Below are 25442 nucleotides of genomic sequence, written 5' to 3'. Positions count from 1 at the left end.
TTATTCATTCTTTTTTTTAGAAAGATGAATATTATTTATTTTTTATTTAATTATACTTTATTTATTTATTTATTGAAGTACAGTTGATTGATTTGAGAGTTCCTTGGACTGCAAGGAGATCAAGCCAGTCAATCTTAAAGGAAATCAACCCTGAATATTCAATGGAAGGACTGATGCCGAAACTGAAGCTCCAATACTTTGGCCACCTTATGTGAGAAGCCAACTCATTGGAAATGACCTTGATGCTGGGAAAGATTGAGGGCAAAAAGAGGAGAGGGCAACAGAGGATGAGATGATTGGATAGCACCACCAACTAAATGGGTATGAATTTGAGCAAACTCCAGGAGACAGTGAAGGACAGGGAAGCCTGGCATGCTGCAGTCTATGGTGTCACAAAGAGTTGGGCATGACTTAGTGACTAAGCAACATCAACAAATAGTTGATTTACTATGTTTCGGGTATATAGCAAAGTGATTCAGATATACACACACACACACACACATGCACATATTCATTCTTTTCCAATTAAACATACACTTTAAGGATTTCCTAATATTTCAAGGTATTGATTCCTGTAATTTATTTAAATGCTCCTTTTTTTTTTTGGAATTTAAGTTGCTTCAATTTTTCTTGACTATAGACAACATTCTTATGAACCATTTACCAGAGACATCTATATATGTATCTCTGATCATATTGATAACTACAAATTCCTGAAAGCATAACAATAGGCTCAGAGGTATGAATGTTTCTAAGACTCAGTCAATATTGTTGAATGGCTCTCCAGAATCTTCCAACTTACATGCCCACTAGTAAGGTATGAAGTCAACCAGTCACTGCACTATCAACAAGAGATGTTCATTATGAACAATGATCTTCACTATTTTGATAACTAAAATTTTAGAATAGACTCATGGACATGGGGAGGGGGGAGGAGAGGGTGAGATGTATGGAAAGAGTAACATGGAAACATACATTACCATATGTAAAATAGATAGCCAACGGGAATTTGCTGTATGGCTCAGAGAACTCAAACAGGGGCTCTGTATCAACCTATGGGGTGGGATGGAGAGGTAGATGGGAGGCAGCTTCAAAAGGGAGGGGATATATGGCTGATTCGTGTTGAGCTTTGACAGAAAACAAAATTCTGTAAAGCAATTATCCTTCGATAAAAAAATAATTTAAAAATTTAGTACAACTTAAATTGCAATTATTTTATTATTGTGAAGTTAAATATTTATTGATTGATTATTTGAACTTATCGTATGAGATAGCTATTAGGCCAAGGAATGTTAGTACTTTTTCTATTTTATAATATGCTAGACGGCATGGACAGAGGAGCCTGGTAGGCTGCAGTCTATGGGGTCGCTAGGAGTTAGACACGACTGAGTGACTTCACTTTCACTTTTCACTTTCATGCATTGAAGAAGGAAATGGCAACCCACTCCAGTATTCTTGCCTGGAGAATCCCAGGGACGGGGGAGCCTGGTGGGCTGCTGTCCATGGGGTCACACAGAGTCGGACACGACTGAAGTGACTTAGCAGCAGCAGCAGCAGCAGCAGCAGCAGACGGCTTTTGTAAAGTGCTTATAGGAGTGCCTACTACACTATAAGCACAATGTATTAGCTTTGCTTTTATTATTAATTTCTTTCTGTCTTAAGCACTTTAACCTTTAATTTGTCATGTTACAATTATTTTTCTTAGAGTGTTTATTTTAATTTTACTATGTTTTATAAGCAGACACATATTTTAAGTTTTTATTTTAGTTAAAAGTAGTAGTCTTTTCCCTAATATACTATTTATTTGTTTAGAAAGCCATTCAGATCAGTTAAATATTCACTCACATATTTCATACAGTCGAAACATCTTTCCCCAAGTAAGCTTTCTTTCTCCCTGTATATATATTTTTTCTAAACTTTAATGGAAATGTTTAAACACACATACACAAAATAGTAAACTCTCATGTACTCCATGCCCCAGTTCCAACTCATGGCCAATCTCATTGCACCTATGCCTCCATCCACTTTCTCCTTTACCTGCAGAATTACTCCAAGCAAATCGCAGCCATCATTTCATTTTATCTGTAAATATTTTCGTGTATATCACTGAAGGTCAGAAATTAAAAAAAATATATATATATATAACCATAACACCATTGTTACAACCAGAAATACTTAGCAATAGTTTTTGAATACCATTAAAAAACAAACTAGCAAATGTACAGATTGCTCCTTGCTGTTGTCTATGTTGTTTTCAGTTTGTTTGAATCAGAATCCAAATAAAGTGCACATATTATAATTTGTTGGGCTTCCAAAGTGGTGCAGTGGTAAAGAATCTGTCTGCCAATACAGGAGATGCAGGAGACGTAGGTTAGCTCTCTAGGTCAGAAAGACCCCTTGGAGCAGGAAATGGCAACCCACCCCAGTATGCTTGCCTGGAGAATTCCACGGGTAGAGGAGCCTGGAGGGCTACATTCCTCGGTGTCGCACAGTTGGACAGAACTAAGCACACGCCCTAATACAATCCGTTGCTGTCTCTTACAAACTATGCTTTTCCTTTCCCTCTTCTAGTTTTTTCCTTGTGATTGATAGTTGTTTTTCGTTGTTGCTCAGTCGCTCAGTTGTGTCTGACTCTTTGCGACCGCATGGACTGCAGCACACCAGGCTGTTAGCGGAAGAAACTTGAGTCCTTCGGCCTGGAGGGTTTCCCACAGTCTGGATTTTGCTGATCGCACCCTTAAGAGAGTGTTTCACATATTCTTTTGTTCCTTACTTGGTGTAAGTTGGTAGTTAGATCTAAAGGCTTGGAAGTTAAAAACACTTCCAGCAGACGGCATTGAATGCATGATAACCTTCTGTTGTAATATTAGCAGTCAATGGTTTTTCCAGTAGTCATGTATGGATGTGAGAGTTGGACTGTGAAGAAAGCTGAGTGCCGAAGAATTGATGCTTTTGAACTGTGGTGTTGGAGAAGACTCTTGAGAGTCCCTTGGACTGCAAGGAGATCCAACCAGTCCATTCTGAAGGAGATCAGTCCTGGGTGTTCTTTGGAAGGAATGTTGCTAAAGCTGAAACTCCAGTACTTTGGCCACCTTATGCGAAGAGTTGACTCACTGGAAAAGACCCTGATGCTGGGAGGGATTGGGGGCAGGAGGAGAAGGGGACGACAAAGGATGAGATGGCTGGATGGTATCACTGACTCAATGGACATGAATTTGGGTGAACTCCGGGAGTTGGTGATGGACAGGGAGGCCTGGCGTGCTGCAATTCACCGGGTCGCAAAGAGCCGGACACGACTGAGCGACTGAAGTGAACTGAACTGAATGATCACTGCCTAGATTCATTAAATCACAAGGGGTTATGAAATGGTGATATCCTAATTCTTTTCTTCTTCATTTAGCTAGAATTCTTCTACCAAGGGAAATTTTCTCTCATCAACTATTTGGTTACCCTGAGGTTAATTTCTATAATAATGGCAGGATAAACACTTGATTTTTCAGTCTGTATTTGCCAGTTTTCAAAACAATGAGTTGGTTCTTCCAGATGGTCATTAAGTTTTCTCTCCTTTGAATGAACTCATGCATGTGAACACACATGAAAACCAATTGCCACAGTCATTATTACTGATGCTCCAGTGATAATTTTTGGCCAGTAGGAACCTCTTCCAGTTGACATGCTCACATGGTCTTTGCTGACCTCCTTCTTTCCCAATAGGACAACATTTTCATCTGCATTTCCCTTCAACGCTCCTGACAAGGCTCATCTTGTCCATTTCCTGGGCGAGTTCTGGAATCAGCTGTTTCTCCAGGGAACCCCAGCTCCTTTTAGTGGGAAACAGTATTTTGAGACCATAACCCAGGTGCTGGAAGTGCTCTTTGCTATTGGTTTCTTGTTTCTAGGCCTCTTCAGTGAATATTATTAGAAAATATGCATTATTAATTTTCAAGAATAAAATTCATCTTGTGTTGAAACTCAAATTCAGAACATGAAGTTTTAATTTAAACTGTACAGTTATGTTTTTAGTATGCCATATGGTGTGAAACGAGAGCCTAACTTAAACCTGTCCCTCCCCCAACACTGGAATGTCAGTTTGCCCAGCATCCTCTGTTGAATAATTCATCCTTATCCTAAAAGCTTGCAGGACTCACTATGTAGTAAATGGCCAGGCTCACTGTGAAATGGAAATGCAGGACTCCTTGCTCCAAGCTTCTTCAGAATTTGAATCTGGTGGCAGCAACGCCTTTAACAAGCCGGTGGGGCTTTCCTAGGAGCAGAGCCCCATGTGGCTGGGCTGGCTGCCGAACAGCAAGAAGCAAACACTCCATGCACGTGCCTTGCCAGCCTCTGCTCTGAATGCTTTGCGTGTCACCCAGGGCAGCACTTTCATCATTTCCATTGATCTCACACTCAGCTACACAGCTAGTAGGTGGCAGAGCCAGGGTTTGAACCCAGGTGGTTTGATCCCTCTAAACCATGCCCGTGTGCCGTAGTGGCTCCGGGACATTTCTTCTCTGTGTGGAAGGTATTATCTGGGAATGTGTGTTCTGTTCCATTGATCTGCTGCCTCTTGTCCTAGCAAGTTGCTTGGAATTACCAGAACCATGTGGTTTCATGTTGACAGTATGCCCTCAGATTCTTTTTCAGAATATTCTTACTTGGTTTTGCCTATTAATTCTTTCAGGTTAACTTTAGAATAATTATTGTCAAATTATCCCAAAGATAAAATCCCCAAAAAAAGCAATTATTGACATTTTGACTGGGATTCCATTCAAACTAGGAGTTATTTTGGGATGAACTGGCATCTTCTCATCTATGAATTCAAGGTCTTTCTATTCAGCTTTGTGTATTTCTTTTTCTTCTGGCCACACTGAGTCTCTGTTGCTGCATGCAGGCTTCCTCTAGTCGTGGAGAGGGGCAGCTACTCCCCAGTCGTGGTGTGTGGGCTTCTCTTGCTGCACAGCATAGGTTCTAGACTGCAGGCTCGTTAACTGTGGTGCACCGGCCTTGTTGTCCTGAGGTATGCGGGATCTTCCTAGTCCAGGGATCGAACCTGTGTCCACTGCATTAGCAGGAGGCTTCTTAACCACTGGGCCATCAGGGAAGTCCAGATTTGTGTATTTCTCTGTTGAGGTTTTAATTTCCCATCATAGATCCTACACATTCTGTGCTCAGTTGCTCAGCTGTGTCTGACTCTTTGTGACCCTACGGACTGTAGCCCTCCAGGCTCCTCTGTCCCTGGGATTTCCCAGGCAAGAATACTGGAGCAGGTTGCCATTTCCTCCTCCAGGGGATCTTCATCTTCCCAACCCAGGGACTGAAACTGTGCCTCCTGTGTCTCCTGCATCTCCTGCATTGGCAGGCGGACTCTTAACCACTGAGCCACCTGGGAAGCCAACACATTTCTTGTTAGGGTAACTAGTAGATATTTTATAGCTATTTGTAATTAATATGTGTAGATTCTTTTTATTTTTTTAGGGATATAACCAGCAGTTTTATCTTTAAGAAAATTGCTGGTTTTTAAAAAAATGGTAGCTGTTAGATTTGGAGTATCTATTATGTACTAGGCATTTATTTTTTAAATACAATAAGGCTTATAATGAAAAATAGGAGTCCTCTGCCCTACTGCTACCACTCTGGATTACCTAGTGCTTTAGAGGGACAATTTCTAATTCATTTACCTGTTTCTCTGGTCATTACCATTACAGTCTTTAATAATAATAATAAGCATAACCAACTGTTCTTTTATTTTTTTCAGATTCATACAATTGTTTACTGACTTTCGACTATGTCATCTCTCAGTTTCGTATTTCTCTCAGTCATCTCTCTCCTGGAAGCCCCTCCACCTCTCTGAACCAGCTGCGTCCGGCCCACTGTGGAGCTGCTCCCCTGGAGTGTCCCCTCACGATTAGTCTGGGGCTATTCTCTGTCCCTCTCCTGAACTGGACTACCATTTTCAGATTGACTTTCTAGATCCACTCTCTCATTTAGAGGAACACAGCCTCCCTTAATTTTTGAAACAGGAAGCACAGGACGAGCACTGAGTCATTGTAAGTGTGACAGTATCATTATTCTGCCCTCACCCTTGGTTGACGGTTTCACTGGGTATAGAAGTCTAGGTTTAAATCATTTCTCCTCAGAATGTTAAAGGCATTGCTCAATTGCCTTGGAACTTCCAGTGTTGCTGGTGAAAAGTCCAACATCATCTGACCCCCACGTCTTAGCAGGTAACATGCCTGCTCCCTCCGAAAGCTTCTGGATCTTCCCTTCCCGGTGTTCTGAAATTTCACATTATTGTGCCTTAAATAAGCTTTTTTGCTTTTGATAGCATCTTTTAGTCTAGAATTTTATGTCTTTCAGTTCTAGAAGTTTACTGTATTTATTTTTAAGATAATTTCTCCCTCTTCTCTCTCCTCTCTATCAGGACCTCTTTTCTTTGGATGTTTGACCTCCTGGACTCATTCTCTGTTTTTCCTAATCTCTTTTATTTCCCTTTTCTTAGTCTCCTTGATGCGATATCTACAAGACTTTCTTAACTTTCACTTCCACACATTTTATTGATGTCTTTGACTGTTCCTTCCTTAAACCACCCTGTTTCGTGGAGCCTCCCTCTGCTCCCTGCATTTTCTCTGTTTCCTGTGACCTTACTGTCCCCTTTGATTTGGTCTCTGCATTACACGTTAGAGGAGTTCCTCCATGATCACACCCCTTCCCTCAAGTGTGCTCAGTGTCCCTGAGTTCATGGCTTTGGATCAACCTCTCCTAAGAGAACACACCCATCCTTGGCTGTGGGAAGGGTGGAAGTTGCCGGCTACACAGGAAAAATGTGAGACTTTGGGTCCTAAAGGGTTTTGATGAAGTTTTTCAATGACTCCTCCAGTTTTCGCACTATCAGGACTAACATAATCCTTTTCTCAAGTACAATTCTAAGCCTTCTGTAGTTCTGGGCTGGGATGTGGCTTATTTCCTTTGAATTCCTCTTCCTCAGTCCTGTGCCTGTACCTCCCCCACTCCATCACAGACACTGAGCTTTCAGATTTCTCCAGATGGAGTCAGTTACCATTCATCCATCTGCTCTCAGCTTCTCAAATTTTATCGGCATCTTTTATCTGCTGTGGTCTCCTTTTGAGTTTTCTTGGTCCTTGTGGTTTTATGCATTTTAAGTTTCTTTTTCATAGGATTTCAAGAAAAGAGGGAGATTCACACATTTAACTTAAGCTTTGTTAAAAATCAGAAATGAAAACCAGCCTTGAAAATTCCCCAAGCAGACAGAACCATTTAATCACACAAACAAGGCTTAATTTAGCTTGTTTTGCAAGACTTAACTAGTCCTGGGCCATTTCTTGTTTTCATCTCTGAAAAATCATAAACAAAACTTGAACTGCTTCCCAAGGTTGATATGAGGCAACCACTGACCCAATTCCCTGCGATTTAAAAAAATTCTAATATTATAACCAATATTATAAAGAAGTATAATCAGTCACTGCGTTCTCACTATACAAGCTGCTTTATAAAAATATACCCCTGAGCCTTATTCCGTATTCTGATTTGAGTGCTCCTGATTTGCAAACTGTCTTTTTGATGTGAGCACAATAAACTTTTAATGATTACTACTTCAGTGATTCACTGGTTTTACTTTGCCTATGTCTGAAACTTTGACAGCTTTCTGCTATATTTAAATGAGCCTTGGCAAAACTTAATTGAGTTTTCCTTCTTTTTTTTTTGAGTTTTCCTTCTTTACTGAAATCTCTTTAGTTAATAGAGTTGAGTTTTCAGCTGAGGCATCATTTTTCCTGGGTATATATTCACCCTTTACACGGAGTAACAATTTAATAGCATTCTGTACAGAAGAGATATCGCTTCTCTCCTTCTCTATCTTACTGTGCTGGTTAGCTGTGGTCCACAAGATCTGCTTCAAATGTTTAACATGTGCACACAGAGCACACACACATCTGCTGTTCTGAATGTCTAGAATGGCATATATGCTCTGCCATATTTCTTAGTTAATAGGCTTTATAGACAGAAAAACTGATTCTTAGTTCAAAGAAGAATACTGCTGAGCAAAAGATGAATAACCACTATGCACTCTTCTCTCAGATCCCTTTCTTACTTGGATTATACACGAAATTTCAACTTTTTGATATCGTCCTAGTTCCCAACTATAGATTCACAAGGAGACCTACTATGACCCACATTATTCTAAAACACACATGCTCTCTCTCAAATCCCCATCCTCCTCGACCACCTATTTTTTCCCATAGCTTTTTCCACTTGCTAACATATTATGTAATTTATTTAATCACTAGTTTTCATGATCTTGACTGCTTGCCTCACTGGAATGTGAGTTTCACGAGAGCAGGGATCTTTTGCTGTTTTGCTCACTGAGTTTTCCTAGGTACTTGCAGCAGTGCCTGATATACAGAGGACTTTATGAATATTGGTTGGATGAAGAAATGCATGCATGCTGCAGTGGCGGTTGGCAGTTCCTGACTCTTCCTGTTGCCTGAAGTCCACCCAATAGCCAACCTTACTTTGGTTTCCAGGAGTACATTCCAGTGTGTGCACATGTGGGGGGCAGACAATATTAAATATGGAACAGAGGATATAGAGTTGTAAATACCAAAGAGGAAGCAAAGCAAGGGAGGGGGATAAAAAACGTTGTGAGGGAAGAGAGGCTGATAGTTTAAATGGAGAGAGTAAGTCAGGGCAAAAATGAATTTAGAGTGAAGTCTTGAAGGATGTGGGGGTGCAAACCACATGGATATCTGGGGGAGGAACATCCCAGGCCAAGGAGAAAGTTGGTACAGAGACCCTGAAGTCAGATCACCTCTGATGTATTCAGAGGGAAAGCAAGCAGTCCAGGATGGGTTGAATCACAAAGAAGGATGGGGAGAGAGTAGAAAACAAGACCAGAAAGGTAGGTGGCGGGGAGGTGCCTGGATCATGTAAGGACTCTAGATCATAAAACTGACCTTGGTTCTTCCCCCTGTGAGGTGGACGTGCACCAAAGAGTTTTCAGAGAATGGCATGAGCTGGCCTACAAGGAGCAGGGTTGCAACTGCTGCACATTGAGAGGCGACTGCACAGGAGCATGAGCAAAAGCACAAGACCAGGGAGAAAGCCACCGTGATAGCCGGGGTGAGAGATGCTGGTGATCTGGACTAGTCTAACCCAGAGATATTTTGAAGGGGAAGTTAGTAGGATTTGCCAAGAGACTGAGTGTAGGATGTAAAAGAACTACAAGATAGCATCATGATTTTTGACTTGAGAAACTTTAACTATGCAGTTAGCATTAACCAAGACAAGGAAGAAGGAAATACAGGAGCAGGTGGAGGGGAAGGCTGCGCACATGGACGGGACAGGCTGACCTGAGATACCTGCCGGTCACGTAAATACAGTCAGACAGTGAGTCGGGAGCTAAAGGGAGAAGTCCAGGCCAGAGGTACGTCTGAGAATCACAGTTACTGTTGAATTTAACACCATAGAATTGGACATGGGCCCCTGTGGAATGCACGCAGACAGAAAAGAAAGGAGTCCAAGGGCTGAGCCTGGGCATTATTAGATATTTGGAGGGTAAAATGATGAAATGAGGCAGACACACGGACCAGGGTGGAAAGCTCAGCAGCACCTGAGGAATCAGGTGTCCTTGAAGCCAAGGGAGGGGAGGTAGCCAAGGCGTCAAAAGTAGCAGGCACTTAATGGGACCCTTCAGAAATGACCTTTGGGGTTAGCAATATGGAATATTGTGGGCTGAACTGTGTACCCCCCCAAAAAGAGATGCTGAAGTCCAACCTCCAAAATCTCAGCGTGTGACCTTATTTGGAAATAGGGTCTTGCAGATGTAATCAAGTTAAAATGAGGTAGGCCTTAACCCAAAATGACTGACGTCCTTATAAAAAGGAAAACTGCAAAAACCTCACCAGGAAAAACCATCAGTTATAAAAATGCAACATTTAAGATGTAAAAAATAAAGAGAGAATAGCTTGTTGGTGGAATAAATATCTTATTTCCATTCACATGTCCCTGTTTCTACTTAAAACTAGGAAGCCTTCAACTTAACCAATAATGGTAGGAAGGCATCTGAGCCATCACTGTGTCGACCTAGCTCACGACATTGTTCTGTCTCCTGCCATTTCTGCAAGATCGTCTTCTTTATTTCCATGGCCACAGCCCTGCGCGAGGCTGCCATCCTGCTAGTATGAGGACTGGAACACCTTTCAGAGTGGTTCTTCCCCACTTTCCTTTCTGTGCTCCTTGTACTCATTCTGTACACAGCAGCCAGAGGGATGTATTTTCAAAATACACTATGCATTTACCATTTTATGTTGGAAAGAATGCTTTCCAACACAGAATATAATTCAGCTGTAAAAATAGGGCATGACGCTGAACTACAAATGGAAACCATAATTTAAAAAATAAACACTTAAACATAATATATTAATAGGTTCTTCCAAAAGGCATTATACCAGGGGAGTTTTAATTTTCTTGGGCCTATCTTTCTCCTTTTTAAGTCTTCAATGGAATGTGATTATTTTCCACTCCTCCCAACTCTAAATCTAAAATTTAATATATGGATTGTTTAATTCCAGTGGTTCTATAAGGGATCACCACAGGCCCCATTTTCTAGCGCTTCGTTAGCAGAGGGGAATGAGATAAGTACATCGTGAACACATTGACGTATCTCTTGTCTAACTGGTCTTTTCTGTCTAAGCCTATATTATATGCTCCCTTACTCTGAGCTAAATACTAAAGTAAATACTTGTTGGACATTATTAAATGAATACAACATTTGGTATTTTGTAGGAATAATCTAAGATTTTCTAAGCAATAAACTGAGGATTTGATAGTGTATCCATGTTAAATTGTGTAATCATAGATTTTCTTAACATGTAGTTTTTAATTTTTTCTCTAAGGCACTGATTTTTTCATTCTTGACAACTGATTTAAATACTTTTCACTCATCACATATTTTTCTTTTTATCTAAAAATGTCAATTTTCTCTAGGTTTACCTTGCAGCATGACCAAAGACTGTCGAAGGCGGCTGTTTTCTTTCCGGATGTTTGTTAGTTTTTGTTTCAGGCTTTTTATTTTTGTGCACAATTCCTCCTTTGACAGTTCTGCTAGAGGCTCTTCATCCTCACTGGAGCTTTCACCAGGCAGAAAGGCATTTCCCGAATATGGGTCTCTCTAAAATACAAGGCAGGCACAACAAAAGCATCAAGGCAGCTTTGTGGTTTATTCTGTGTTCTGGATGCTGCTGGGACTTAATCAGACCTACAGGCTCCTGCTCTCCCAGGAGGGAGCTGAGTCCTTTCGAGTGATCTAGCCTCAGCCTGGTCCTCCACCATCCAGGGGAACTCAGAGTAAGGGAGGACATCAAAGCTTCACACACACGTCTTTCTCAAAACAGTCATCAGGATTCTGACTTTCAGCTTAATGTCAGTGAAAAACACAAAGTTGAAAAATAGTATAACAGAGCAGAAAAAACCAGAGTGCTATTCAGATCTTCATAACTCATCCACATCCTCCATTTTTCTCCCATTGCCTCATCCTCAGCCTCTCCTTTGAGACTAAGCCATGAGGCCAATTTGGGGGTTTATGTCACCAGAGAAAGGAGAGAGATTTACCCAGAACAAAGGACTGAAGTTTACCTTTTAGTTTAAAAGATGTTTTTTGAGGCAAGCAGGACAACAGTCTGAAATGTGTACACCTAAGCTGTAAAACCTAGGCTGTGCAGAGAAAGAGAAAAATTTTCTCAAATTATAAAGCTTATCTTTATATAAATCTAAATCTGGGAAATTACAACACAGAATAGAATTTATAAAGATCCATCCCTAGAAGCCTGGAGTATGATGTTTATAAAAATAAACTTCAAAGGAGAAGAGATAAAGGCCCATGTACATCTGAAACTAACACAACATTGTAGATCAGCTTTACTACAACAATTTTTTTTATATGTATAGAGAGATAAAGGCATGGCATCAAGAAAGTTCCTGCTGAATAGGAAGGGAAGAGACTTCCTGGGGCCGGGTTGAGGAGCAAGAGGGATTAGGGACAAGAAAGACAGAAAGATTCGTGTCTGCTCTTCCTGCCCTGACCTTTGTGGGGAATGGAGGTGGATGACCAAGGTCAGGGTAGATGACAGAAACACCCAGATGAATGAAGGCAGTCTAGGCATCACGGTCGGCTCCGGGCTTCTCAGCGCATCATAAACGCCTTAAATGAGCTCCCTGTCCAGCAACATCAGGGCAACACAGTGCCTTTCTGAGCCCCAGATCAGAAATGGCCAAAAGGAGCGTGTAGCCAAATGAACCAGAGACAGTGTCCAGACCCCTCGGAGACCAGGCAAAGCAGCTGGAGAATCCGAATGGTCCCTGTGTCCCGGTCAGGAACTGGGCAAGTGCTGGGGGAACAGGGGAACAGAGAGGCTACAGAGCGACAGAACCTTACAGAAGATGGCAGCGGGTTCCAGCACGGCAAACATCAGTAGACGGTGCCAACAGGACCCCCGGGGGGCTGGAGGGACCCCTGTGCCTCAGCAGTCGCAGTACGGGACACCCAGGAACCACAAAGAAGACTTGAGCCCGGGTGGAAGAGCAGCCGCCCCTCTGCAGAAACGCTGGATGATGTAGAAGACTCCCAAACTTGAATCATTTCTTAGAAAAAAACAGGAAGCGGAGGAGGGTGAGAGTATAGTCTCACTGAGACTTAAATCATACCAATATCTCAAAGGGACTTTTAAACCCCAGAACACTCTAACTGTAATTCACTGTCAATGGACAAGTTCAAATTCCCCATCCCCCCACTTCCTTGTCAAGCAGGGAAGGAGAATTGAAAGCCAGGTAGGATCAGTTATAGGAAATACAATTTCGTTTTTGTATGTTTGGTAATGTATACATTCAACCTCACTCCTTATTTTACAAATATACAAATCTATGTATGTGTATATTTTTCATTATTCATATACGTATGTGACATATATAATATACATACTGGTAATGAAAATGACTATTGTCCTATGTGGGCAAGTAGCTAATGTATTCACAGTAGATATATAAATTTTAAATTAAAAGATGATAGATTTGGTTAAATAGAAATGAAATATTTTTGAAAAAAAACTGAAGGATGCCTATTGAGATCATAATTCTATGCAGAGCAATTGGAAAAAAGTAATTGGAAAAAAAGCAGAATCCATGATCTAGTTCTTACAGCAAGTTCATACAAGAGAGAAATAAAATCAAGCTAAAGTGAATCCATTTGTAAACATCATTGGAAGACAAAGTTAATAGACAATAGATCTAGCTGCTGCTGCTGCTAAGCCGCTTCAGTCATGTCCCACTCTGTGCGACCCATAGAGGGCAGCCCACCAGGCTCCTCTGTCCCTGGGATTCTCCAGGCAAGAACATTGGAGTGGGTTGCCATTTCCTCTCCAATGCATGAATTACATTTTCTAGACTCCTGGGCATCTCACTGTGGCTATGTGACTAAGCTTCCACCAATCAACAGGAGTAGAAACCATGTGTACCACCACTGGGTCATGACCTTAGAAGGAACGGGCATGTTTTATCCTGCCTCAATTCTCCTTTTTCTACTGGCAAAGAGAGAGGCGTGAGGGTAGGTGCTGAAGCAGCCACCTTGACCCAGATGCCAAGGCTGTGTGTTCAGGAAGGTAGATACAGAAGATAAGAGGGATCCTCAACATTGTGGAGCTGCCATAGCAACTAGGACTCTGCTTCCTGTTATGTGAAAGGGAAATAAACCATCTTTATACACCACTGTGATGTTTGGGTCTTTGTTACAGCTTTTGCAACATGCATCCTAATGTAGATTCTATAAACTAGAAGCCAGATACCCAAAAAGTGACATATGTTTCAATTAGAGGTCAGGCTGTGAGCAAAAAGAGCACAGGTATACCATGTTGGAAGGTCATTGACTCTTGTTAGGCCTCAGTGATGACACAGTTGATACACGGTCTCCTGCAATGCCTTGGGAGGCAGACCATGTGCTTATTGGGCCTGGAAAGAGAATGTCTGTGTGCATCAGTGACTTCCTGTCAGTGCTAGCTGGTTTGCAGAAACGGAAGACTTTCTTCATCCATCGACACTGAGAATGCAGCAAGCAATCTAAACTGAGTCCAATAATGTTAAATCTTCAAGGCTTGAAAAAAAAATGATGTCTATATCTAAATTGCAGGAGGTAAGCCTGTGACCTAAGGCTTTCTCAAGAGCTTCTCTTTAAGTGCTTTCTGCCAGACACTGAAATCCATCCCAGAAGTAAACCTCAGCTTCAGAGCGTTACCTTCAAGGCTTTTGTTTCACGTGGGAATTAACTCAATGCCAAAAGTTGGAGAGAAAAGAGGCTGGGCAGCTGTAATAAAAGAGGAGAGTTTTCAGGCTTATTTAGGACCAAATAAGATGTGTGGCAGTAGTTACTTGCAAGGGAACCAAATAGAAAGAGTTTGATCAGCTGTTAAAGTTTTTGAGAGACACAAATCGCAAAAGAAACCATAACACTGGCCTGCTAGAGCAGGTGAACTGTTTTATCCTCGAGGAACCTCTGGACCCCCATACCTGCACTAGCAAATCGAAACATTTTCTCCCCTCAGTTACCAAATATATGCAATAAGGACATAAATGCTGTGTGTTGGCAGAGAAGCACAAACACGGAACCCCTGAGGTGCTGCTGCTGGGCATGTGGACCAACGCACACCTTCTGGAAAGTAATTTCATTGTCATACGAAAGCAATTACACTCCCGAGTGTTTATCACAGAGACATTCTCACGCTGTTTCTTAAAAGGACATGCATATGGACATTTACTTTGTCATTGTTTGTAGTACTAAGATGCTGGAGGAAATCTAAGTCTTCATCATTGGAGGAAAGCACATGTGAAATAATGAATGCTGTGCTTTGTTAGACACAATGAATCATGTATAATAGCAGTATAGACAGAAGTTAAAAGCAGCACTGATTGAAAAATTAGCAACAGATTGAGGTGTATATTATGATACCAGCATAATACTAAGTGATGTGCAAGATGATGGAGCCATAATGTTGTACAGTATAGCATGATTTGTAGAAAGAAGACTGGAAACAAGTCATATCCATGCTAGGTGCCTGGATAAGTAAAAAAAGGATACATACGCCCAGGGGGTGCTGATGTACAGAAGAGAAAGTTCTTTATGCACTAATAGAAAGATCTGCAAAATATGCTACATTAAAAAAGCAAAGTACAAAGCAGCCTATTTAATAAGTTACTCTTTGTGCTGAAGAGGGGATAAGAATATCTACATTCAATTTGCTTTATTTTACTGGGATGATAAACAAGAAAGCCAAATATGTGGTTCCCTATGATGGGGGCTGGGGGGTGGGGAACAGGATGGGTGGGAGATGTTTTATAGGCACACACACACACACTGTATATATATATACACATATATAATATGATATATATATATACAATGATCATACTATATATTATATATATACTATATAATATATATACACTATATAATTTTTAGCCTTTTGATTTTTTAATTACCCAAAAGTGCTTCATTTAATTTTTATTTTATTTTAAAAATCTAAAATTTTATATTGGAATATAGTTGATTAACAGTATTTCATTAACTTCAGGTGAAAAAGGCTTCATTTTAAATTTAGGTTCGTGACTCTGTGCTTGTGCCTCCAACACTTTTACAAGGATTTTCTGTCCCTCTATAAGGAAAGACTGTGTAATCCAGTCACGGACACACTTAGCAGACACAGACCCACCATATGCCCAGCTGAGATGTTTCATTTCAGGAAACCTCGTAAGATCTTTCGGTTTCACAGAGCCAGCTTCTCAAAGTCAGCCGGGGCACATGTACTTCCCCAAACTTCTGGGTTTAAAGGTAAACAATTCTATTGCCAGGGGTTCAAGTCAGTCTAGCTTTGTTAGAGGCTGTGCTGTAGGGCAGCCTAGGATGGACATGTGCCACAAGCTGGACCATTCTCGATGCCTCTAGACACCATTCCCAGGGACTAAAAAATATTCTAAACCTTAAGAAAAATTAAAAATATATGCACATAAACACTTTATGCATTACAAAGACACACAAAAAGACACAGAATACACACATGGATAGTTTGTCGAAAGTGTAGGAGGAGAATGCGAGTAGGGAATTCAGATCAGAAAGGAATAAATGAATGAATACAAACAAGAAAGGGGCTCTGACTACAAACAGCAGTCAAAAAAGAAAAACAGCCAGTAAATTTTAGAAGAGGTGTTCCAATGTCTCCAGTGGTTTGGGGAAGAAAAAACATTTTTGATAGTTTGCTGATCTTTAATATACCAGGATATCAAGGAAAGTTGGAACAATGCATAATTGGCCACACTTCAATATAAGTACGTAAGATGTCTTTTGAGTATGTTTCTAATTCACCTTGTTCAATAATAAAAAGATAACATGAAATTTTATTCCTTCAGTTGAATAAAGAATTAAAGGGAAGAATAAACTGAGACAAGAGGAGGAAATGCACCAGTAAATTGAGAAAGGAATTGTGGAGTCGCGGTGGACCCCCAGCAGCAGCACACCCACCTGGGCTTTGTCTGGGTCACTGTTCACGTTCTCTGAGTCCATCGGCTCCGTCCTTTTCCTCTTTCCTTTTCTGAGAGCTTGGGAATCAGTGGTTTCCTCTGTTTGAAAGATCTTCTGCATTTTCTTAGTTAGTTACCAAAGGTTTTGTGAAATTGTGGGAGGAGGGAAAGCCCATGAGATGGGGATACGCTGTTAATATTTTGCCCTAAAATGAAAAACGAGAGAAAAACATGGTTTGAAAAGATCCATGCACCCCTGTGTTTATTGCAGCACTGTTTACAATAGCCAAGACATGGAAGCAACCTAAATGTCATCAACAAAGGAATGGATAAAGGAGATATGGTACATATATACAACAGACTACTGCTGCTGCTAAGTCGCTTCAGTCGTGTCCGACTCCGTGCGACCCCATAGACGGCAGCCCACCAGGCTCCCCAGTCCCTGGGATTCTCCAGGCAAGAACACTGGAGTGGATTGCCATTTCCTTCTTCAATGCATCAAAGTGAAAAGTGAAAGTGAAGTCGCTCAGTCGTGTCCGACTCCTAGCGACCCCATGGACTACAGCCCACCAGGCCCCTCCGTTGATGGGATTTTCCAGGCAAGAATACTGGAATGGGTTGCCATTGCCTTCTCCACAACGGACTACTAGTCAGCCATAAAAAAGAACAAAATAATGCCATTTGCACCAACATGGATGGACCTGGAGATTATCACACTAAGTGAAGTAACATAGAGCAACACAAATATATGATATCAATTATATGCAGAATCGAAAAAGAAAATATACAGATGAACTTATTTAAAAACCAGAAACAGACTCACAAACTTAAAGAATGAACTTGTGGTTACCAGGGAGGAAGTGAGAGAGGGTAGATTGGGAGTTTGAGATTGACATGTACACACTGCTTGCTATGTTTAAAATAAAATACCTTTCCATAAAAAACAAATAAACAGAAAAAATGAAAGTATATGTAGGTATGTACAAAATTGTAACATTTTTCTATCTTTACTAGACTGTTGAATAAAGTTAATACAATCTAAAAAAGTAGGGATATTTTGAGATGTTTGGTCATATATGAAATAAAAAAGAAAAAACAAAGGGATACATAATATCTTTGTAACTGTATGTTTCATAAAGGCACTAGCCACCCAAGTGAACTAGTTTACTCAATACTTCCTGTCATTCTTCTCCCACGAGCCTATTTAGGACACACTTCCACTCGATTCAAAATCACGAGGATGTCATGTTTCCAATATGTGGGATGCAGGAAGTTGTCACTTATAAAATTAAATAGTATAATTTTTTCCCCATCTTTACAAGTTTTTTTCTTGTCAGTTGTAAGGAGTTTAAGTAGAAAGATTACAAAATGATGCAAATGAGGACGGAAGTTATATACCTTTAGGAAAGACATTAAAGATAGCAGATCTCATCAGGATCAAAATATTCCAAGGGAGATCAATAATGGCCTCGAAATTGGTCCTTTTTTTTTTTTTCTGAAACCTCTAAAGTTTTGAGATGGAATATCTTCTTTGGTATAAACTTAAGAATAGTACTATAAAGAATGAGGGCAAATTTCAAAGGTAATAGACTTCATAAAAATTTTAAGGGAGAATCATTTTTTCAAAACCTGATAAAGCAGACGATAGTGTTTAAGTTGAATAGAGTGGAAATGATCAAATCTATCTTTTACTGTCTGTGGATGATTCAGCACATTTGATCCGAGTATCCTTTTTACTTGCAAATGTTGGTTTGTTTTCATGAAAAGATATATAATTTATATAGTTGATGGCTCAGCAGGTCAGGAATCTGTCTGCAATGCAGGAGACATAGGAGACATGAGTTTGGGTCAGGAAGATCCTGGAGAAGGAAATGGCAACCCCCTCCAGTATTCTTGCCTGAAAATCCCATGGACAGAGGAGCCTGATGAGCTACAGTCCATGGGGTTGCAAAGAGTCATACATGACTGAGGGACTAAGTACGCTTGTGATAAAACTTTACAGAAGAGACTGATCTCAAAGGGACTGTTAAACAGAAGGTAACTATGCTCCTTACCAAATTACACCAAATACTCCTTTTAGAAAATATGGATCTTTTACCTATTTTCAGAGAAATTAATTATTCTCTACTCCAAGCATAAAATTATATTTTGGATGGTCTTTCCAAGACTGCTTGGTTTGACTCTTTGAAAATTCACTTTAAGTTTTTAAATGCATGAATAGTGTTTCAACTAACACATGGGACTAGACTATCATGTCTCACTCACAAACATCAGAGACCTTATCTAGTATCAAGTTTTGTTAATAATTTCAAAGATACAAGCAATCAAAAGGCATCGGCAAGAAACTAACACAACATTGTAAAGCAATTATACTCCAATTAAAAAAAAAAAGGCACCGGCAGAATGGGGAGAAATTTAGGACTTCCTGCTGGTTTTGTAGGTCCTTCCTTCTAGAATAACAGGTGAGACCTCTGAGAGTTGGGGGTCAGCTCACACAGTGGGTGTGTTTAGGTTGTGACATACCTCCATTTTATACCTCAGAGCTGTGTAGCTCGCATGACCTTCTCTGCCGCTGCTGCTGCTAAGTCGCTTCAGTTGTGTCCGACTCTGTGCGACCCCATAGACGGCAGCCCACCAGGCTCCCCCGTCCCTGGGATTCTCCAGGCAAGAACACTGGAGTGGGTTGCCATTTCCTTCTCCAAAGTGAAAAGTGAAAGTGAGGTCGCTCAGTCGTGTCCAACTCTTAGCGACCCCAGGGACTGCAGCCTTCCAGGCTTCTCTGTCCATGGATTTTCCAGGCAAGAGTACTGGAGTGGGGTGCCCTTGCCTTCTCTGATAACCTTCTCTAGGGAGTTGTAAATCCACAGATCCTAAGTGTGTTTGCCATAAGCAATCTTAAATCAGTGATATATAATTATTTAGAGAGCATTCTGTCAACAAAGTCTCCACTTACAGCAAATCTCATTCATCTAGTTACTCAGAGCAAGGTCAACACACATTTTCTGTGAAGGGTCAGATAGTATATTTTTTAGGCTTTGCAGGCCAAGAGGCAAAATCAAGGATATTATGTGGGTACTTGCAAGTAAGAAAGAACATAAATCTTCAAAACTTTTCATTCATGAATTTGAAATGTTGTTGTTGTTCATTCTAAGTTGTATTTGACTCTCTGCAACTCCAGCAAAGGAAGAAGGTAGCACGCCAGATTCCTCTGTAGTCCATTATCTCCCAAGATGTGCTCAAATGTATGTCCACTGAGGTGATGCTATCTAACCATCTCATCCTCTGCCATCCCCTTCTCCTTTTTCCTTCAATCTTTCCCAGCATCAGGGTCTTCTCCAATGAGTTGGCTCTTTGCATCAGGTGGCCAAAGTATTGGAACTTCAGCATCAGTCCTTCCAATGAATATTCAGGGTTGAGTTCCTTCAGGATTGACTGATTCCAGCTCCCTTCAGTGCAAGGAACTCTCGAGTCTTCTCCAGCACCACAATTCAAAAGCATTAATTCTTTGGCACTCAGCACTTTTTATAGTCTGGCTCTCACATCCATACCTAACTACTGGAAAAACCGTAGCTTTGACTTTATGAACCTTCATCGATAAAGTGGTATCTCTGCTTTTTAATACGCTGTCTAGGTTTGTCATAGTTTTCCTTCCAAGGAGCAAGCATCTTTTAATTTCATGGCTGCAGTCACCATCTGCACTGATTTTGAAGCCCAGGAAATTAAAATCTGTCACTGCTTCCACTTTTTCCTCCTTTTATTTGCTGTGAAGTTATGGGACTGGATGCCATGATCTTAATTTTTCTGATGTTGAGTTTCAAGTCAGCTTTTTCACTCCCCTCTTTCACCCTCATGAAGAGACTCTTTAGTTCCTCTTTATAAACTTTCTGCCATCAGAGTGGTATCATCTACATATCTGAAGTAGTTGATATTTCTCTTGACAATGTTGATTCCAACTTATGATTCATCCAGCATGGCATTTCTCATGATGTACTATGCATATTTGAAACTAAACTAATAATAATTGAGTACAATTTTTTGTAAGATAGGCCTAGGAGAATGGAATTTTTAAAAATCTTGTTTAAGTAGTGTTCAACGTTTTCCCTTTTCTTTTTCTTTCCTTCCCTTTTCCTTTCCAAAATTAAAGTCAAATGCTCATTTGCTAATGCTGACGTGTTATGAGAGTTTACATAAATTTTGTGATCTTGGGTTAGGCAACGATTTCATAGATATGAACAAAAACATTATTTTCACAAATGATACCATCAAGAAAGTAAAAAGAAAACTTATACAATGGAAGGAAATATTTGAAAGTAGATCTCATAAGGGACTTGAATACAGGATATCTAAAAACTTTTACAACACAATAATACAAAGATGAATGAGCTTTTTTTAAACAAAGGATAATAAACAAAATTATTATTTTTAAATAAAAAATAAATCCTTTTTTAAACAAAGGATTTAAACAGAGATTACTTCAATGAAGATAAACAAAGAATAACCCAGTGTTATTAATCACTACACAAATGCTCATAAAAATTACAGTAAGATTCCTCTTCATATCCACTGAGATGGCTATAACCAAAAAAGACAAAAAACAAAAAGTTTTGGTACTGATGTGGAGAAATTGGAACCCTTGTGGTACAGATGTGGAGAAATTGGAATCCCACTCTTGCTGGTGGGATTGTAAAAATAGGGCATGCATTTTGGAAAACAGTCTGGCAGTTCTCCCAAAAGTTAAATATTGCATCACCATATGACACATCAGTTTCTCTCCTAAGTATATATCCAACAGAAGGGAAACCATACTTCAAAACAAAAATTTGTACTCAAATGTTCACAGCAGTATTAGCCATAACAGCTAAAAAGTAGAAAAACCCAGAAGTTTATCAACTTCTGACTAGATGAATAAAAGTAAGTACATTCTTACTGTGAAATATGATTCAGCAATAAGAAGAAATGAAGTTCTGATACATGCTACAACATAAATGAGCCTTGGAAACCTTATGCTAAGTTGAGGACATCAATCTCAAAAGATCGCACATTGTATGATTACATTTATAAGAAATGTCAAGAATTGTCAAATTTCTAGAAACAAAAATACATTAGTGGTTTCTTAGAGGTAAAAGATTGGTGGATGGGGACAGGAATGCCTGTTGATGGGTTTCTTTTAAAAAAGACAAAAATATGTTTAAAAATTAAAAAAAAATTTTTTTTAGCCAAGCCATGCGACATGTGGGATCTTAGTTCCCCAACGAGAGACTGAACCTATAACCCCTGCACTTGAAGCACAGAGTCTTAACCCATGGACCACAAGGGAGGCCCCAAAAGTATTTTTTAAAAACTGGATTGTGGTGGTTGTTGCACAAACCCTGTGAATAAAACAAATAATAATAAAAATAAAACTCCATGTTGAACTGTGTACTTCAAATGGGTGAATTGCATTTAAATAATAATTCAATACAGCTATGTAAAAATATATATTTATATAATAGGTTCAAACATTTTCTTCAAAGTATCTTCTGATGAAAAATAAAATGAATAACTGTGGGCTTTAAATACTTTATATTTTCACAAGTTTTATAAATTTTTCCAACAAATCTTTTTTTGGCTTCACACACATTTTGAACCACCATCAACTGCATCACATCTTAGTAGATTCCACATCAGGTTGTACTGAATCAGTGTTTTCTCAACTTCTTAGGAATTATTCTCTCCCACAGTAGTTTCACAAAGACTATTTGTAATGGCTAATTTATCAGTCAGTTTAAACTCAGCAATTACTCCCCAAATAAACAAGAACAACTAAGCAATATCAGTAACATCTGTTGATTCATCATGAGCCAAGAAACATGCTATCATTTGCTGTGTATTTTAATTACATTGCTCCTGATGTCCTCATTCCTTTGAGTAACTGTTTCTGCTGAAAAGCTGAGTCTTAAGTATATTTGTTTTTTTGGGGGGCGCATGCCTTTAGCTAGTGCAAAAAGGGATGACTTCATTAACTGTCACTAATGGCTTTCCTTGCTAAAAAACCACCCAGAAACTTACTCTAGTCACAGACTCCTTTTCATTCCTCATTTTTGTGAAAAAATTCTCCTGTGATATTTCATTTTAAATTTTCAAGGAGAATTCCCTGCCAATCCAGTGGTTAGGACTTCAGGCTCTTACTGCTAAGGTCCTGGGTTCAATCCCTGGTCAGGAAACTAAGATCCCACAAGCCACAGGGCATGGCCCAAAGTCAAAATAAATAGATTTTCTAATTGTTGTGACTTGCTGTCTGGTGAGCTGGAAATACTGTGATGAGTGCTGAGTTTGGTAATGTGTTTTTTTTTATAGCACAGCTATAGTGTCTTGTGGGAGAAGGCAATGGCACCCCACTCCAGTACTCTTGCCTGGAAAATCCCATGGATAGAGGAGCCTGGTAGGCTGCAGTCCATGGGGTCTCGAAGACTCGGACACGACTGAGCGACTTCACTTTCACTTTTCACTTTCATGCATTGGAGAAGGAAATGGCAACCCATTCCAGTGTTCTTGCCTGGAGAATCCCAGGGACGGGGGATCCTGGTGGGCTGCCATCTATGGGATCGCACAGAGTCGGACATGACTGAAGCGACTTAGCAGCAGCATAGTGTCTTGTATAATACACACAATGCTTTGCCATCTAATTTGGTAACAAAATAACTTACATGCCACTCTGCTTCAGAAGCTGTGAGTCCCGATTTCTTTCTTTCTAGCTTTGGCGTGACCGGCATGCACTGACAGTAAGAAAATAAAACGCAGCGTCATACCGTGGTAGGACAATGTGCATGACACTGAAACACTGTCCAGTTATTTCAACGGCACTGCGCTGAGCGGCTGCCCGTGTGGCCTCTGTCACAACTACTCAGCTGTGCCCTTGCGGCACAAAAGCACACGGGCAATCTGTACACACAACAGTGTGGATGTGCTCCAATAGAAGTTTATGGATGCCCAAACTTCAATTTTATGCAATTCTCACATATCTTGATACGGTATTCTCACTTTTTATTTTCATGACTTGAAACTGTAAAAAATTGCTCTCAGTTTACAGTTTGTACAGAAACAAAAGGCAGGCAGAGAGGCAGCAGTTTGCTCAACCCTGACCTAGGGGCTCAGTTACCACACTGAAAAGGAGTTTAGCTGTGTCACATGCTTCCTTTACTTTCATCTTCATTTCTTTTCCTGGTGAGCAAAACAACTGCTTTAACCTTTTCCTCTCCGTGCCTTAGTTCACTGCACATTATTTCTAAAATATTTAGAACGGTACTTGAGAGACATAATTTAGAGCCTGTAATCTGGTCCCATCACTTCATGGGAAATAGATGGGGAAACAGTATCAGACTTTATTTTTGGGGCTCCAAAATCACTTCAGATGGTGATTACAGCCATGAAATTAAAAGACGTTTACTCCTTGGAAGGAAAGTTATGACCAGCCTAGATAGCATATTCAAAAGCAGAGACATTACTTTGCCAACAAAGGTCCATCTAGTCAAGGCTATGGTTTTTCCAGTGGTCATGTATGGATATGAGAGTTGGACTGTGAAGAAAGCTGAGCGCCAAAAAATCGATGCTTTTGAACTGTGGTGTTGGAGAAGACTCTTGAGAGTCCCTTGGACTGCAAAGAGATCCAACCAGTCCATTCTGAAGGAGATCAGTCCTGGGTGTTCTTTGGAAGGACTGATGCTAAAGCTGAAACTCCAATACTTTGGCCACCTCATGTGAAGAATTGACTCATTGGAAAAGACTCTGATGCTGGGAGAGATTGGGGGCAGGAAGAGAAGGGGACGACAGAGGATGAGATGGCTGGATGGCATCACCAACTTGATGGACATGAGTTTGGGTGAACTCCGGGAGTTGGTGATGGACAGGGAGGCCTGGCGTGCTGCAATTCGTGGGGTCACAAAGAGTCGGACACAACTGAGCCACTGAACTAAACTGAACTGAAGATCCAACAGCAAATTGTTATTATTTGATAAAACTGGATTTGCCAGATTTAACCAGTTCAGTTCAGTTCAGTAGATCAGTCGTGTCCGACTCTTTGCGACCCCATGAACCACAGCATGCCAGGCCTCCCTGCACCAACTCCGAGACCTGTTAAGTGTTCCTTAGTTGATGGTGACAGATATGAGTCCCATTCACAGCGGTTGCTGATATGCTCAGGGTGGGGGGAGGGGGAACTGGGAAATTATTGATATAGAGCTCAGTTTTGCAAAATGAAAAGTGGTTTGGAGACAGAAGGTGGTGATGGTTGCACAGTAATGTGAATGTACTTTATGCCCTTGAACTATATACTTAAAAATGATTAAGATGTAAAGTTGATGCTTTGTGTTTTGGTAAAAAACGATGCTATGTTTTTTGTGTTTAGTAAAAAAATTGGAAAAAATCAGTTGGCAAAAATACAGAATTTTTTAATATTCTTAATTGTACTAAAATTTTCTCTTGCTGACATAATTTCCTTATAGAACAAATCTTCAAATTTCTTTACAAACAGACAACTCATTTAAGACCAACCAGAAGGGACATATCAGACCGCTTTCAAAATTTTTGCTTTTCAGTAGATTTCAGGCCACTGTTCTAATATCCACAAACAAGTGGGTCAATGTATATATTACTAGCCAATTAGCAAATTCAGAAGGGATATTATGAATATGACTGTATATTAAACATTATTAGTTAGTAAAAAAAAATCGTGTAGTTATATGCCCTTCTTTATTTTTTACTTTTTTGCTACCAGAAACCATTAACTCCCCAGGTAGTTTTAGTGGGCAAGATTAAATACGACCACAGCCATGAGATTCTCTAAGACGTGGGGTTGGATGAATAATATGTTAATGACTTTCAATCTTTCAAAG

The 25442-nt window shown here is 40.1% G+C and overlaps 1 protein-coding gene, 1 long non-coding RNA gene and 1 pseudogene across 3 annotated transcripts in view; 1 reads left to right on the top strand and 2 right to left on the bottom strand.

Annotated features, from left to right (window-relative positions):
- The window catches only part of BEND6 (BEN domain containing 6), a 42574-nt gene extending 25816 nt beyond the window's left edge, over positions 1 to 16758 (bottom strand). Inside the window, exons 1-2 of one of the 2 annotated variants that reach the window (XM_055571814.1) lie at positions 16574 to 16758; positions 11008 to 11185 (exon numbers count right to left, since the gene is read on the bottom strand). In XM_055571814.1, coding sequence (XP_055427789.1) covers positions 11008 to 11185; positions 16574 to 16693 — 298 coding nt within the window. In that variant the 5' untranslated portion in view covers positions 16694 to 16758. Of the gene's footprint in view, positions 1 to 11007; positions 11186 to 11298; positions 11431 to 16573 lie in introns of those variants that run through there. The other variant, XR_008711675.1, reaches the window with a different exon arrangement.
- On the top strand, positions 9002 to 11116 carry LOC129646097 (uncharacterized). Its single transcript, XR_008711683.1, has 3 exons — positions 9002 to 9135; positions 9284 to 9439; positions 11002 to 11116. It is a non-coding gene; the product is annotated as an uncharacterized LOC129646097 (long non-coding RNA).
- On the bottom strand, positions 12534 to 15985 carry LOC129647983 (60S ribosomal protein L34-like; annotated as a pseudogene).
- Positions 16759 to 25442: the final 8684 nt, after the last annotated feature.

The sequence above is a fragment of the Bubalus kerabau genome, chromosome 3 (genome assembly GCF_029407905.1).
Source record: "Bubalus kerabau isolate K-KA32 ecotype Philippines breed swamp buffalo chromosome 3, PCC_UOA_SB_1v2, whole genome shotgun sequence".
NCBI lineage: Eukaryota > Metazoa > Chordata > Mammalia > Artiodactyla > Bovidae > Bubalus > Bubalus kerabau.
Note: the sequence above shows the minus strand (reverse complement) of the source record. Positions and strands in the feature narration are given on the sequence as shown.